Genomic DNA, 12979 nt, shown 5'->3' on the forward strand with positions numbered 1-12979 from the left:
ATATTTCTAAAAAATAATTAAAAGTCCTGAAGTTTTATTAATTTTAGTGAATGCTCCTTATAATTTAAAAAAAGTGTGGACTTCAAAGCTAAAAACAAATTTATTTACCATATTTTAAAAGTCAAACTACTTTTCAAATTGTAAAAAAGATAAAATCAAGGAAGAAATATATTGGTAATATGAAAATAGTGAGTTCAGTTACTAAATAAAGTTTTTAAGAATATACTAAAACACTTTAAATAATAATTTAGATAATTTTATAAAATTTGTGATAAAAACAGTCTTGAAAATTGTGCAAAAACATCCATTTTTTGGAAAGAGCAATAATAACAGAAATACGTCTAAGAAAAATATTTAATTATTAAATTAAATTATTAATATTGTAAAACATACAAATAAATTTCAAGTAAAAATATAGAAAAATCGAACCACAATAGAGATAGTAAATTATCGCCAATTGTATGACATCTCGTGCTCAAACAAGTTGACTATTACCATCAATATTTTTCTAAATCATCTACAATATTATTTCATCCCCCAAAATGACTTCTTCCGAAATCACCCTTTCCCCGTCCGTCACAATGCCCTCACAAAAGCCCTTAAACTTTTCCATCGCCCGAATTATGCAACCCGATCCTGTCCCCAAAGAAAAGCAAAGAAAAACTTTAAATTTTCAACCACAAATCATGGAAAACGAACAAGATGATGAAATGAGGATAGATGTCGACGATTCTGAAGAAAATAGTGCAAAAAGTAATGAAATCGAAGAACAAATGGTGACTGAAGGTGGTCAGATGACTGAAAATGCGGATGATGTGCTGCAGAGGATAGATTCAGCTTTTAAAAAGTAAGAATAATATATAAACAGTCAAATTTTAAATGTCAATATGACTTTGCTCTTTCAAATCTTGCTGAATATTTTTCCTAGAACACTTTATGTAATACCGATTTATTAAGATTTTTATTGACATTATTTTGTTCATTACATGATTTTCGTTAAAATGTATATTTTAGGAGATATTTGCAAAAAAACGAAGAAAAACGCCAAAAATATATGAATCTTTAGTGGCCAGTAACTTGGAAAGTATTAGTTTTTTTGAAAAACTATAAAAGACATTTTTTTCTTATATTTAGTTCTTCTATCGATTTCTGACGTTATTTTGAAAAAATATAATTACACAATTGAGAAAAGGTGTCATCCCCCCTAACCCGAATTATTTTCACTTTTGAACTTGAGGGTAAGATGAACCTAATTGCAAAATTTCATTCAATTCGGAGCACAGTAAAAAAAATTCAGGCCTAAAACGCTCCGTTTACTGCACTACTTGTATTTTGATAACAAGTAATTTTGTTAATTTACAGTTAGGTGGGTGAAAACTAAATTATATGTTAATTTGAACATTTGTCTATATGGAAAAATGTACTGAAATACTGTCATTGAATACGATGAATTAGTCATGTAGTACTATACAAATAGCCAAATTTTCATGTCTATAAATGTTCTATTATTATTTCTAGGTATGTTCCACTTCAGCACCATCATCGAACTCTACTGGCCCAGCATGCAACCTCAATCCTGGCCCATTATTACAACCCGATACCAAGTCTGATGTGCGCCATCCAGCAATACACCACAAGTACCACAAACCAGCAACAGCAATTCCCAACGACACCACAATTTGGCCTAAACCATCAACAACAGCAGCAACAATTGCTAATGAGCAACAAGTCTACTATCCAACCAGAAACCTACCACAAAGGTCTGATGGTAAAGAATTTACCGCAGGAAAATTTAGGTTTGTCATTGGATGGGACAAAGTTACCGAGTAAGGAGAAAGGTTTTTCCCCGAAGAAGGGTTTGATGGTTGGTCATGAAGATTTGATGACGCAGAGGGGTGCAGGAGTTTTCCAGGCAGGTGGTTTTGGAAATGGTGCTTCTGCGGAAAGTCCGAGGAAGAGCAGTTCAGGAGACAAGAAGTCTGGGAGTCCTAGTCAGAAAAGTCAGGGTGGAAGTGCTGGTGGAAATAATACTGGTAAGTAATTTTACTAATTAGTCCAAATAGTCTATTTAAGGATTTTAAACTCTTGAATGACCAAAAAAACTTCTATGCAAGATAATTATTGAGCATAATTGGGCAATTCTGCCGTAACAAAGCTCATAAAATAGCGTTGTCATGGCAACGCTCTTTTATGCTTGTTCTTGGTATTGAAAATTATAAAAATGTCTTCATATTTGCTGCGCGATCAATCAAGCGTATTTTACATATAAACAAATCAAGGGAGAATGTTATAATAACTGCATCGTCTAAAATTGTGTTATCAGACATTTTCATAATTTTCAATACCAAGAACAAGCATAAGATAACGTTGCCATGACCATTAATTTCAAAATGGAATGTTACAATTTTGGGTAAAAACTAATAGACTTGATATTTTTTTTCAGGAAAGACATATTCTTGTCTGGAATGTGGAAAAACCTTCAGTGCACATTACAATTTAACAAGGCACGCCCCTGTGCACACGGGGGCTCGCCCCTTCGTCTGCAAAGTCTGCGGAAAGGGATTCAGACAGGTAAATAAAAAAGCAACAATTTACCAAATAGAGAAATTAATATTCTTGTTAACTTCCCGAAGGAGAAGTTTATGTTTTCATCAAAAAATCCGATTTGCTAATTTTATATTTTCTCGACGTTTCAAGCCATTCTGAGTCGAATGAGACCAAATTTGGAAAAACTATGTGTACGTGTGTATGTGTGTGTATGTGAACAGATTTTTTGCAGTAAATCGACGTTTTCTCGAAAACGGCTGGGCCGATTTCAAAAATTTAAAAGCCATTCGATGTATCGCCACGAGGACTAGCGTTTCTGAGTTTTGTGTGACGATCGGCTGAGCCGTTTTTTTGTAATTTGAAAAAAAAAGTGTTAAACTTTTCGTCCACATTTAGGCTCAGACTACCGAATCGATTTTAAAAAATCAAAAACTGTTCGAAAGATATTAGTTGGGAATGATACTGATTAGTTTTAGGTAAAAATCTACCAAGCCAATTTCTTGTAATTAACTGTTGAAAAAAAATTTAAGCCGATTTTATGGAACTTTTTTTGACAATATATCATGGTCGTATAGAACTTTCTGAAATATTACGGCCTTACGAGGAGTAGTTAAATTTTAAAAATTCAATCGAAGTTTGAGAAAATAAGTAGTTTTTTGACGTTTGTTAAAAATAAAATTAGACGATTTACTTGGTATAACGATAGAGTACTTGGTCTTACAAAGTAAACATAGTAAACTATTAAAATCCTACGAAAACGGGTTTAAATATAAAAATTGTTGATTTTTGAAAATTTGTTTTTAGAAAATACTCCGAGCTAACGTGTTCGTTCGTTTTCAATTATGTGTAATAAATTCACTCGGAATACTTTTAATAACTCATAAATTAATTTATTTTTTATTGATTAAGTCGATTATTTACACATATCGGAAAGTTCATGTAACTTGCTTCAAGGCAAAATACCAATACCAACTAGTTACCTATAAATTTGTGATTTTTTAGGCTTCAACATTGTGCAGGCACAAAATCATCCACACGTCGGAGAAGCCTCACGTTTGCAACGTTTGTGGAAAGGCTTTCAATAGGTAACAATAAATATATATAATATTAATAAATATTATTTTTTATAATTTTGAATATTAATTATGATATTTATTATCAGGTCTTCGACATTGAACACACATTCGAGAATCCACGCCGGTTACAAACCATTCACGTGCGAACATTGCGGAAAATCGTTCCACCAGAAAGGAAATTATAAAAATCACAGGTGAATATAAATTTAGTTATCTTCTTATATATAAAAATGGAGCTCTCGATAAAATGATTCGGTAAAACTCGAAAAACGGCTAAACCGATTTGGCCAGTCTCAGTCTTGAAAAATTCGTGCAAATCAGTAGGACATTGTCGGAAAGAAGAGATATTATTTCAAAATTGCGTAGAAACTTTACATTTTTTATTTGAAATTTTTTGTAGAAGCGTAATTCGAATAAAACAATGGACGGTGGCTAATACGCCAAATGTCAAACGTTTGTGATGTTCAATTATGGTTAAAAGAATGTTTTACATGAATATTATTTAATTATGATTAAATTGATAAAAGTAAGTAGTTTTATTTATACACAAATACGTTATTAAACTGATTGCAAGTGTTACTAGAAATTCAAAATATCAACTTTTTTAAAATATTAATATGAAAATGCACTTTTTGGCATATTTTTCTCATTCACGGTGCTCTGAAACATCTCATTTGTATAATTATATACTCATTGGTATTTATAAAACATTTTCTAGTTTATATTATTTATTATTTATGTTATTTAAATTCAGAACCTAAATTTGGTATCGATCAAAGGGACATTTTGTCGAATAACATTTTCCCAGTTATAATTTCCCAGAATTTATCGAAGAATAGATAGTAATATATGAAGATCCGGGGTTAAAAAGGTCCACCACCGATGTGCCAAAAACCAGTGAAGTTAAGCATTGTTTAACAACAATATTTGAAAGTAGAGGGAAAAAGATGTAAAACTAGCTATAAACTTGATTCTTATGACTTTGCTATCGGAAGATAAACGGTAATCTTTGAAAATCCTTAATAAAAGCATTTTCTTCCGTTGGTAGTTTTTTAGCATTAGTTAAAAATGTAATTTTTTTTTGTAAAATACCTATAAAATTAATATAAGACCTTCAACCTGTTTGTCTACAGGGTAAAAAGGTCTAGATAACAAATTTTTGAAAGACATCAAAAAAGCACATTTCTACAATGATGAAGTAGCTGGCAGTTTTACTGAACGTAGTCAGATAATTGTTCGTTTGAAATGTGTTATTTGTTGTGATATATTTGGTTTGATTATTAATAATATAATTAATATTTGCACAAAGTCAAATTGGACCTTTGTGTCTCGTCCTGCTCTACATGTATACTTTTTATTAAATTTACTTTAATTCATCGAATGTTACTTGAAACTTTTCAAAAAGCAGGTCAAAGAAGAAATACTTAATTCATTTTCTATCTCTCCTCGCAGAAATTTGAAAATTTTGTATAAGCTCATTAGTATCATTTACAATTATACACAAAATCCAGAATCCAAAAAAGAATCTGAAAAACTTTGAAACGTGGTCAATAAGTCGAAAGAGGAAAAAGACTTGTTTATTGTTTTTATAATATCTCATTGTATATAGCATTCAAACAACTCATCCTCATGCACTTAAAGTATTATATATTTTTGATTCTCTAGAAATTGTTTAGAATATACCTTACTTAGCATAACAACGTTTGCCGGGTCAGCTAGTATATATATTTTTTTATCATTGATAAATTATTATTTAATTTAATTAACCATTATTTCTTTTACCCAGGTTGACCCACAATGGTGAAAAGGCCTACAAATGTACAATATGCGGCAAAGCCTTCCACCAGGTCTACAACCTGACCTTCCACATGCACACACACAACGACAGCAAACCCTTCACGTGCAGGGTCTGCGGAAAGGGCTTCTGCAGAAATTTCGACCTGAAGAAACACACCAGGAAACTGCACGAGTCGGGGGCGCAGACGCAGCAACAACCGGGTGCTCCGGTGGATAACAGTAATAAGAATTTAGGGATGGCTAATTATCAATCTGGGGGCAGTTTGGTGGGACTGTCGCCCGTTGGGGGGCATCATCCGGCGTCGTTTTTGTACAGGAATAATTTGGCTGGTTATGGGGGGTATCATCATGTGCAGTCTTAGCAATTTAGGAGATAAATGGAGGCTGATTGAAAATTTTTTTGTTTATTGAGTTATGTGAGGTTAAGGACTTATTAAGTTCTTTTGGAAATATTTTTATAAATGCTTTTAACTGGTGTGTGCCAGAACTCAACATCAAGCCGAAACAGGGTGATAGTATTGAGTGTAATTTAATTCCAACACTATTTTTAAGAATGTTTATCCAATCATTTTAAATTTGATCAATTTTGTGTAAATATTAAAAAAAATATTTACATTCCTAAATTCCTAGTTACAAAATTACACAATAATTTATAATAATAATTACAAATGCCAGGGTATTAAATAAATTAATTTATTGTAAATATAGTTATAAGTTATTACCATTAAGCCCAGTGATATAGAATTTATTTAAACAATTATTAATGTTATTGTTAATATATCTATTTGTTTATTTACAATTACTATTATATTTAAGTACGTGTATAAATAGTACTCGCTCTTCTTGCAATATAAATATATATAGAAATCAATTTTATGTAGTTCAATGTTTCCTAAATTGGGATTTGTAAATATAATTACAATATTTATGCCTTTGTTTTATTAAAAATAGATATAGTAAAAATGTATAAATATCTGAAATGAAAATTTTGTTTCTACAATTTTAGTCGAATATTTTATTAAAACTTTTTGGAATAATTAACCCTGAAACATGAAATTAGCGAATCGGATTTTCTGGCGAAATAAACAGCCCCTTCGTGATACAATAGATTATGTAAATGTAATGGAAGAAATGAATTCACAATAGGGAATAGAAATAGAAAATAAACTAGTGGGGCGCATGGCATCGTGCCTTAAGGCAAATTGCTGGAACTTCCCGTACCAATTTTTTTTTTTTAAAGATTAACATTTTTGAAAAAAAAATTACTCTGTAAAAATTAGATTTTTGAAAAACCATAAATTTTTGACAAAAATTTACTTTTTTTGAAAAAAAAAAGACTTTTTGAATTTATTTTGAAATATTTTGGAACTGCTTTAACTGCTAGAGACGAAATATCGAAGCGCGTAAGCGCCGCGTCGCCGTCTAACGGATAAACATTGGTACAGAACCAAAAGGAATGTAAACAAAATTTATACTTATTGATAAAATCGCTATAAAATATCTGATAATTTGATGTGCATATGTCTAATGATCATTTTTGACCGCCAGATGGCATTTTTTTTTACTTTTTTCACTAGATCTCCGAAACCGCTAGATCTGCCTTCATGAAAATTTGATCAGTTTTTCATCTTGTTAATACAAGTAAAATGTTTTTTGAATTACTCAAATCTGACGCTCCGTTCTTTTAAAAACTGAGTTACCTTTTCTGTCGCTTTTTATCCCATATCTTCGGAACTGCTGGACCTGCCTTCTCCTTATCAATACGAATCGAATGTTTTTTGAATTATTCAAATCGCTTCATCCGTGTTCCCGAAATCGTCGACGAAAATTTGTATCCGCACACACACACATACATCCATTTGTTCTAAGGTATGCCAAAATGTTCAGAAGGTTTTGAAACGTAAAGATATATAAAAAATTTCATTTTCGATTTTTTTGCGATTACTATAACTTGCCCTACGGGAAGTTAGTAAACAAAGAACAATTAATGCTGATATTATATGTGTAAACATCATATTAAATATAATATAATAGTTTAAAATAGGTGTTTTTCTTATTTCCCGGGGAAAAATTCGAAAAATATTCATTTTTAGTATATGGCAGTACTGAATTTTTTATATTATTACATTGGTAGCATGTTAGGCAAAAGTCAAAGACAGAGCTGAAAATGGCTGAAAATGGCCGGAGACTCCATTTTTGACGTAAAGTCAATTTGTTTTGCGTTTTAATTATTATTAAGAAGCATAAATCGTTAATTTGTACATAAATTAAATTCATTTGAAACATTTGTACATAAATTAAATTCTGTAGAATATAAATAAACTGAATGTATTTGCGTGGACAACTATTTTACTAAAATTTTGTAAGTACTTTTCAACATACTTATTGTCTTTAATTAAATGCAATGGACGTGTGTTATTTACCTTTTTACATTAACACATGTACATCACATTGATAAAATTGTAAATTTTTTGAAATACACTAAATGTTTTGTTTGCTAATTACCGTGTGAATTTTTTCTAGTGTTAAGAAATACTTTTGTAATTAATTTTAGATTATTTCACTTACTTTATTTTTTTTCTCAGTTATTAAAATGGAACTTTTAACGAGGCCTCCAAAAATGTGGCATTAAATTTATATTTTCATAATAGTTATTAGTTTTTTGTATTCCAGGTCATTGCTTCTTACAGTAAGTGGATTTCGCAAAAGCACTCCTAATTTTCTAAAACAATTTTCAAAGTTCCAAGGCCAAAAATGTCCGAAGGAACAAGTTCCACTTTGGCAATTAAAAGCGAACCATTAGAGTATGAAGATGCGAAAGAGGAATTAAATGATTATGAAAGTTTGCCACAAAATGATGAAAGATATCTTCACCGATTTTTAAAATCAGAGGTTATTATAGAGGAGGAAATAAAGAAGGAAACAACTGATCATCAAAATGAAGTTTCTTATCCAAATGTGGATAAAGAACCTGATGTGGTAAAGAAGACAATTCAAGAATCAGAGATCAAAATAAAGCAAGAAACAATTGATGATGAATATGAAATTATTGAACAAGAACCAGAAACCTCAGACAAAACACATGAAATTATTTATGAGTGTGCAACATGCAATAAAACACTAGCATCAAAAAAATCATTAAGACAACATGAAATGATCCATACTGGAGAGCGCCGCCATAAATGTGAAATATGCAATAAAGCATTCTTGACGAAACAAAAATTAAGGCATCATGAAGCGATCCACACTGAAGAGCGCCCACATGAATGTACAATATGCAATAAAACATTCAAACTAAAACGATCATTAAAGGAACATGAAAAGATCCATACTGGAGAGCGCCTTTATGAATGTGAAATGTGCAATAAAGCATTTAGAACAAAACAAAAATTAAACTTACATAAAGTGATCCACACTGGAGAGAGACCTTATGAATGCGAAATTTGTAATAAAACTTTTCCATTGAAACAATCATTAAGTCAACACAAATTGATCCATAATGAAGAGCGCCGCTACAGTTGTGAAATATGTAATAAAACATTTGCATTAAAGCAATCATTTAAAGTACATGTTTTGACTCATAGTGGAGAACGACTTCATGAATGTCAAATATGCAATAAAAAGTTTACTCACATAAACAATTTGAGAACACATTTAGTTGTGCATACCACTGAACGTTCCTACTATAAATGTGAAACGTGCAATAACACATTCACAACAAAACAAACATTAAAACGACATGAACTTACCCATGCTGGAGTGAAACCCTACAAATGTGAAATATGCAATAAAGAGTTTACTCAATTGGGCAATTTCAAAGTTCATTTAACTGTGCACACGGGAGAGCGGTCCTATAAATGTGAAATGTGCAATAACACATTTACAACAAAAAAAACATTGCAGCAACATGAAGAGACCCACGCTGGAGTTAAGGCCTACAAATGTTTAATATGCGATAAAGCATACACATCAAAACGGGCATTAAAACTGCATGAATTGATACACAGTGGAAAATTGCCTCATAAATGTGAAACATGCAATAAAACATTCACCACAAAAAATATTTTAAACCAACATGAACTGCTCCACACTGGAGAGCGACCTTATGAATGTCAAATATGCAATAAAGCATTTGCAACAAAACAGTCATTAAATCGACATAAATTGATCCACCCTGGGGAACAAAATATTGAAGAAATGGATTATGTAAGCATAGTTGAGGCGGCAATATCTCATAGCAAAACAAGCGCTACTACATATTTTAATTAAGAATTTTTATACAAACACAGAACGAATAATGCTAATATATGACTTGTATAGACATCTTATTAAATATAATATAATTGTTTAAATCAAGTGAATTTATTATTTATGGTTTTAGTTTATTTGTAGTAATGTAGTAAAAAATTCAAAAATGATTTTATTAATTGTAAGGCAGCACTGAATATTTTATATTACCATGTTGGTAGCATGGCAGACGATTGAGAATGACAGAGCTGAAGACTCCATTTTTGATTTTGTTTTCAGAATTATTATTAAGAGCATTATTCGTTAATTAGTTCAAAATCATATGCATTCATACATAAAAATCATATACTGTAGCATATAAATAAACTGAATGTATAATTTTTGTAAGTACTTTACAATACACTTTTATTGAGATATTTAGATAAATTTATTTAACTATCATAATTTGCAAACCCTAGACAATAATATGACATACTCATACATGATGTAAACAAATCATTACATTCATTAAAACATTGTTATTTGTTCACTAATTACTGACAAATCATGTTTGATTTTTTTTTGTGTATTTATAAATAATACAAAGACTTTCATGAACTCAATTACATTAAAAGCCTAAGCATTCTCATATATATAAACTTGGTCAGTTATTTTACAATAAGTTAAGAAAGGAGAATAAAACAAGTGGATGTGTAAATTAGATTTTTTTCATAGGAATTTCACACTCTTCAGAAAAATAATCCGAAAGACACTAAGAGTGAATGTGTCTTGAAACTTGTTTCAATATGATACAAACAAATATGATTAATTGTCTGAGACTCTGATATTTGTTTCTACAAAATACTCATTATTTTCTGTATTTCAGAATATACAGTAAGTGAACTCTTAATGTTTTAAGAAAATTGTCATAAGTGCATACAACAAAGTCCAAAAATGTCCGAAGGAACAAGTTCCACTTTGGAAATTAAAAGTGAACCATTAGAGTATGCTGATGTGATAGAGGAATTAGATGATTATGAAAGTTTGCCACAGAATGATGAAATATATGTACAGCGATTTTTAAACTCTGATGTTACTATAAAGGAAGAAATAAAGAAAGAAACCATTGATGATCAAGATGAAGTTTCTTATCCAAATGTAGCAATGTAGTTAAAAACCTTGTATGGAAAAAGAAACAATTCTAGAATCAGGGATCAAAATAAAGAAAGAAATAAAGCATGAAACGATTGATGATCAATATGAAATTATCGAACAAGAACCAGAAACTTCAGACAGAACAACACATGAAATTATTTATAAATGTGCAACATGCAATAAAACACTTGCATCAATATATTCATTAAAACAACATGAACTAACCCACACTGAAGAGCGCCCCCATGAATGTATAAATTGCAACAAAACATTCAAAACAAAGCAGTCATTAAAACAACATGAATTAATTCACACTGAAGAGCGCCCCCACGAATGTGCAAATTGCACCAAAACATTCAAAACAAAGCAGTCATTAAGAGAGCATGAATTGATCCATACTGGAGAGCGCCCGCACGAATGTGAAATATGCAATAAAGCATTTATGACAAAACCAAAATTAAACTTACATAAAGTGACCCATACTGGAGAGCGACCCTTTACATGTGAAATATGCAATGAAACATTCACAACAAAAAAATCAATGAAACGACATGAATTAACCCATAGTTTAGAGCGCCCCTATAGTTGTGAAATATGCAATAAGGCATTTACATTGAAACAAACATTAAAACAACATGAATTAAGTCATAGTGGAGAACGACCCCATGAATGTGATCTATGCAATAAAAAGTTTACTCTATTAAGCAATTTGAAAGCACATTTAACTCTGCACAGCGGAGAGCGATCCTACTATAACTGTGATATATGCAATAAAACATTCGTGACAAAATATAAATTAAATGAACATGAATCGATCCACACTGGAGAAAAACCTTATAAGTGTGAAATGTGCAATAAAACATTCAGAACAAAACAATCATTAAACTCACATGAATTGGTCCACACTGCAGAAAGACCTTATAAATGTGAACTATGCGATAAAGCATACACAAAAAAACAAAAATTAAACCAACATGAATTGACCCATACTGGAGAGCGCCCCCATGAATGTGATATATGCAATAAAGCATTCATGACAAAAGGAATGTTAAGGCAACATGAAGTGATCCACACTGGAGAAAGACCTTACAAATGTGAAATGTGCGATAAAGCATTCAGAACCAAACAAAAATTAAACCAACATGAATTGACCCACACTGGTGAGCGCCCTCATGAATGTGCAAAATGTAATAAAACATTCAAATTAATAACATCATTAAAACGACATGAAAAGATGCATACAGAGGAGCGATGCCATAAATGTGCAAAATGCAATAAAGCATTCAGAACAAAACAAACATTAAACCAGCATGAAGAGATCCACACTAAAGAGCGCCCCCATGAATGTGCAATTTGCAATAAAACATTCAAAACAAAACGAACGTTAAAAGAGCATGTAAAGCTGCATATTGGAGAGCGTCTTCATGAATGTGAAATGTGCAATAAAGCATTCAAAACAAAACAAAAATTAAACGTACATAAAGTGATCCACACTGGAGAGAGACCCTATGAATGTGAAATTTGTAATAGAGCATTTCCATTAAAACAATCATTAACACGACATAAATTGATCCATACTGGAGAACAAAATATTCAAGAAATAGATTCTGTAAACTTGGATTCATAATTGGGGATAGAACTTGTAGTGCAAGCGCAATTACATATTCCAATTAACTAAGGATGACATTTTTATATAAATGAAGAACAATTAATGTTAATATGACATGTATAGACATCTTATTAAATATAATGTAATAGAATGAAATATTTGTGTTTTTGTTTATTAAAATTGAAATTGCAGGAATTTTGATCTCAGATAATATTATATAACAAGATTATGCTCCAATATTCAATAGATATTTAAATAAATTATCTTGAGAAAAAGGAGAGGCTATTACTTCAAAAAAAGGATCGTAAATAATCAGTTATCCAGAAAAACTTAAACTTTAAAACATAATGTTTGAAATTCTTTCAAATTGTTAAATATATAAAACAGTATATTTAATTTTAGATGTTTAGAATTAGATTAGAATGTTTTTAATCAAATGACATGTATTAATTCGAATATATTGCTAATCTAATCAATCCCACTTGCTTTTAATAGCTTTTACAAGAAACTTTGAACGAAATTACTCAATGAGATAATTAATATTAAAATTTAATTATATATAAATTAA

The 12979-nt window shown here is 30.6% G+C and overlaps 3 protein-coding genes across 3 annotated transcripts in view; 2 read left to right on the forward strand and 1 right to left on the reverse strand.

Annotated features, from left to right (window-relative positions):
* LOC113368193 (ubiquitin carboxyl-terminal hydrolase 47-like) overlaps positions 1–12979 on the reverse strand; it is a 96487-nt gene that overhangs the window by 83160 nt on the left and 348 nt on the right. The gene's annotated exons all lie outside the window — the stretch shown is intronic.
* On the forward strand, positions 543–12500 carry LOC113367861 (zinc finger protein 729-like). The gene is made up of 11 exons (XM_026609438.1): positions 543–847; positions 1519–2033; positions 2444–2571; positions 3550–3632; positions 3710–3817; positions 5410–5607; positions 6481–6496; positions 8094–8109; positions 8161–9626; positions 10581–10790; positions 10834–12500. Exons 1-11 carry the CDS (start codon positions 543–545, stop codon positions 12427–12429), a joined length of 4641 nt encoding a protein of 1546 aa, XP_026465223.1. The 3' UTR covers positions 12430–12500.
* LOC113368195 (zinc finger protein 484-like) lies at positions 7727–9704 on the forward strand. The gene is made up of 2 exons (XM_026609764.1): positions 7727–7782; positions 8094–9704. The coding sequence occupies exon 2, from the start codon at positions 8175–8177 to the stop codon at positions 9687–9689; it is 1515 nt and encodes a 504-aa protein (XP_026465549.1). The 5' UTR covers positions 7727–7782; positions 8094–8174; the 3' UTR covers positions 9690–9704.

This window comes from Ctenocephalides felis, unplaced genomic scaffold, assembly GCF_003426905.1.
Source record: "Ctenocephalides felis isolate EL2017-DRISC unplaced genomic scaffold, ASM342690v1 CF-g0.4_SCAFFOLD_01170, whole genome shotgun sequence".
Taxonomy (NCBI): domain Eukaryota; kingdom Metazoa; phylum Arthropoda; class Insecta; order Siphonaptera; family Pulicidae; genus Ctenocephalides; species Ctenocephalides felis.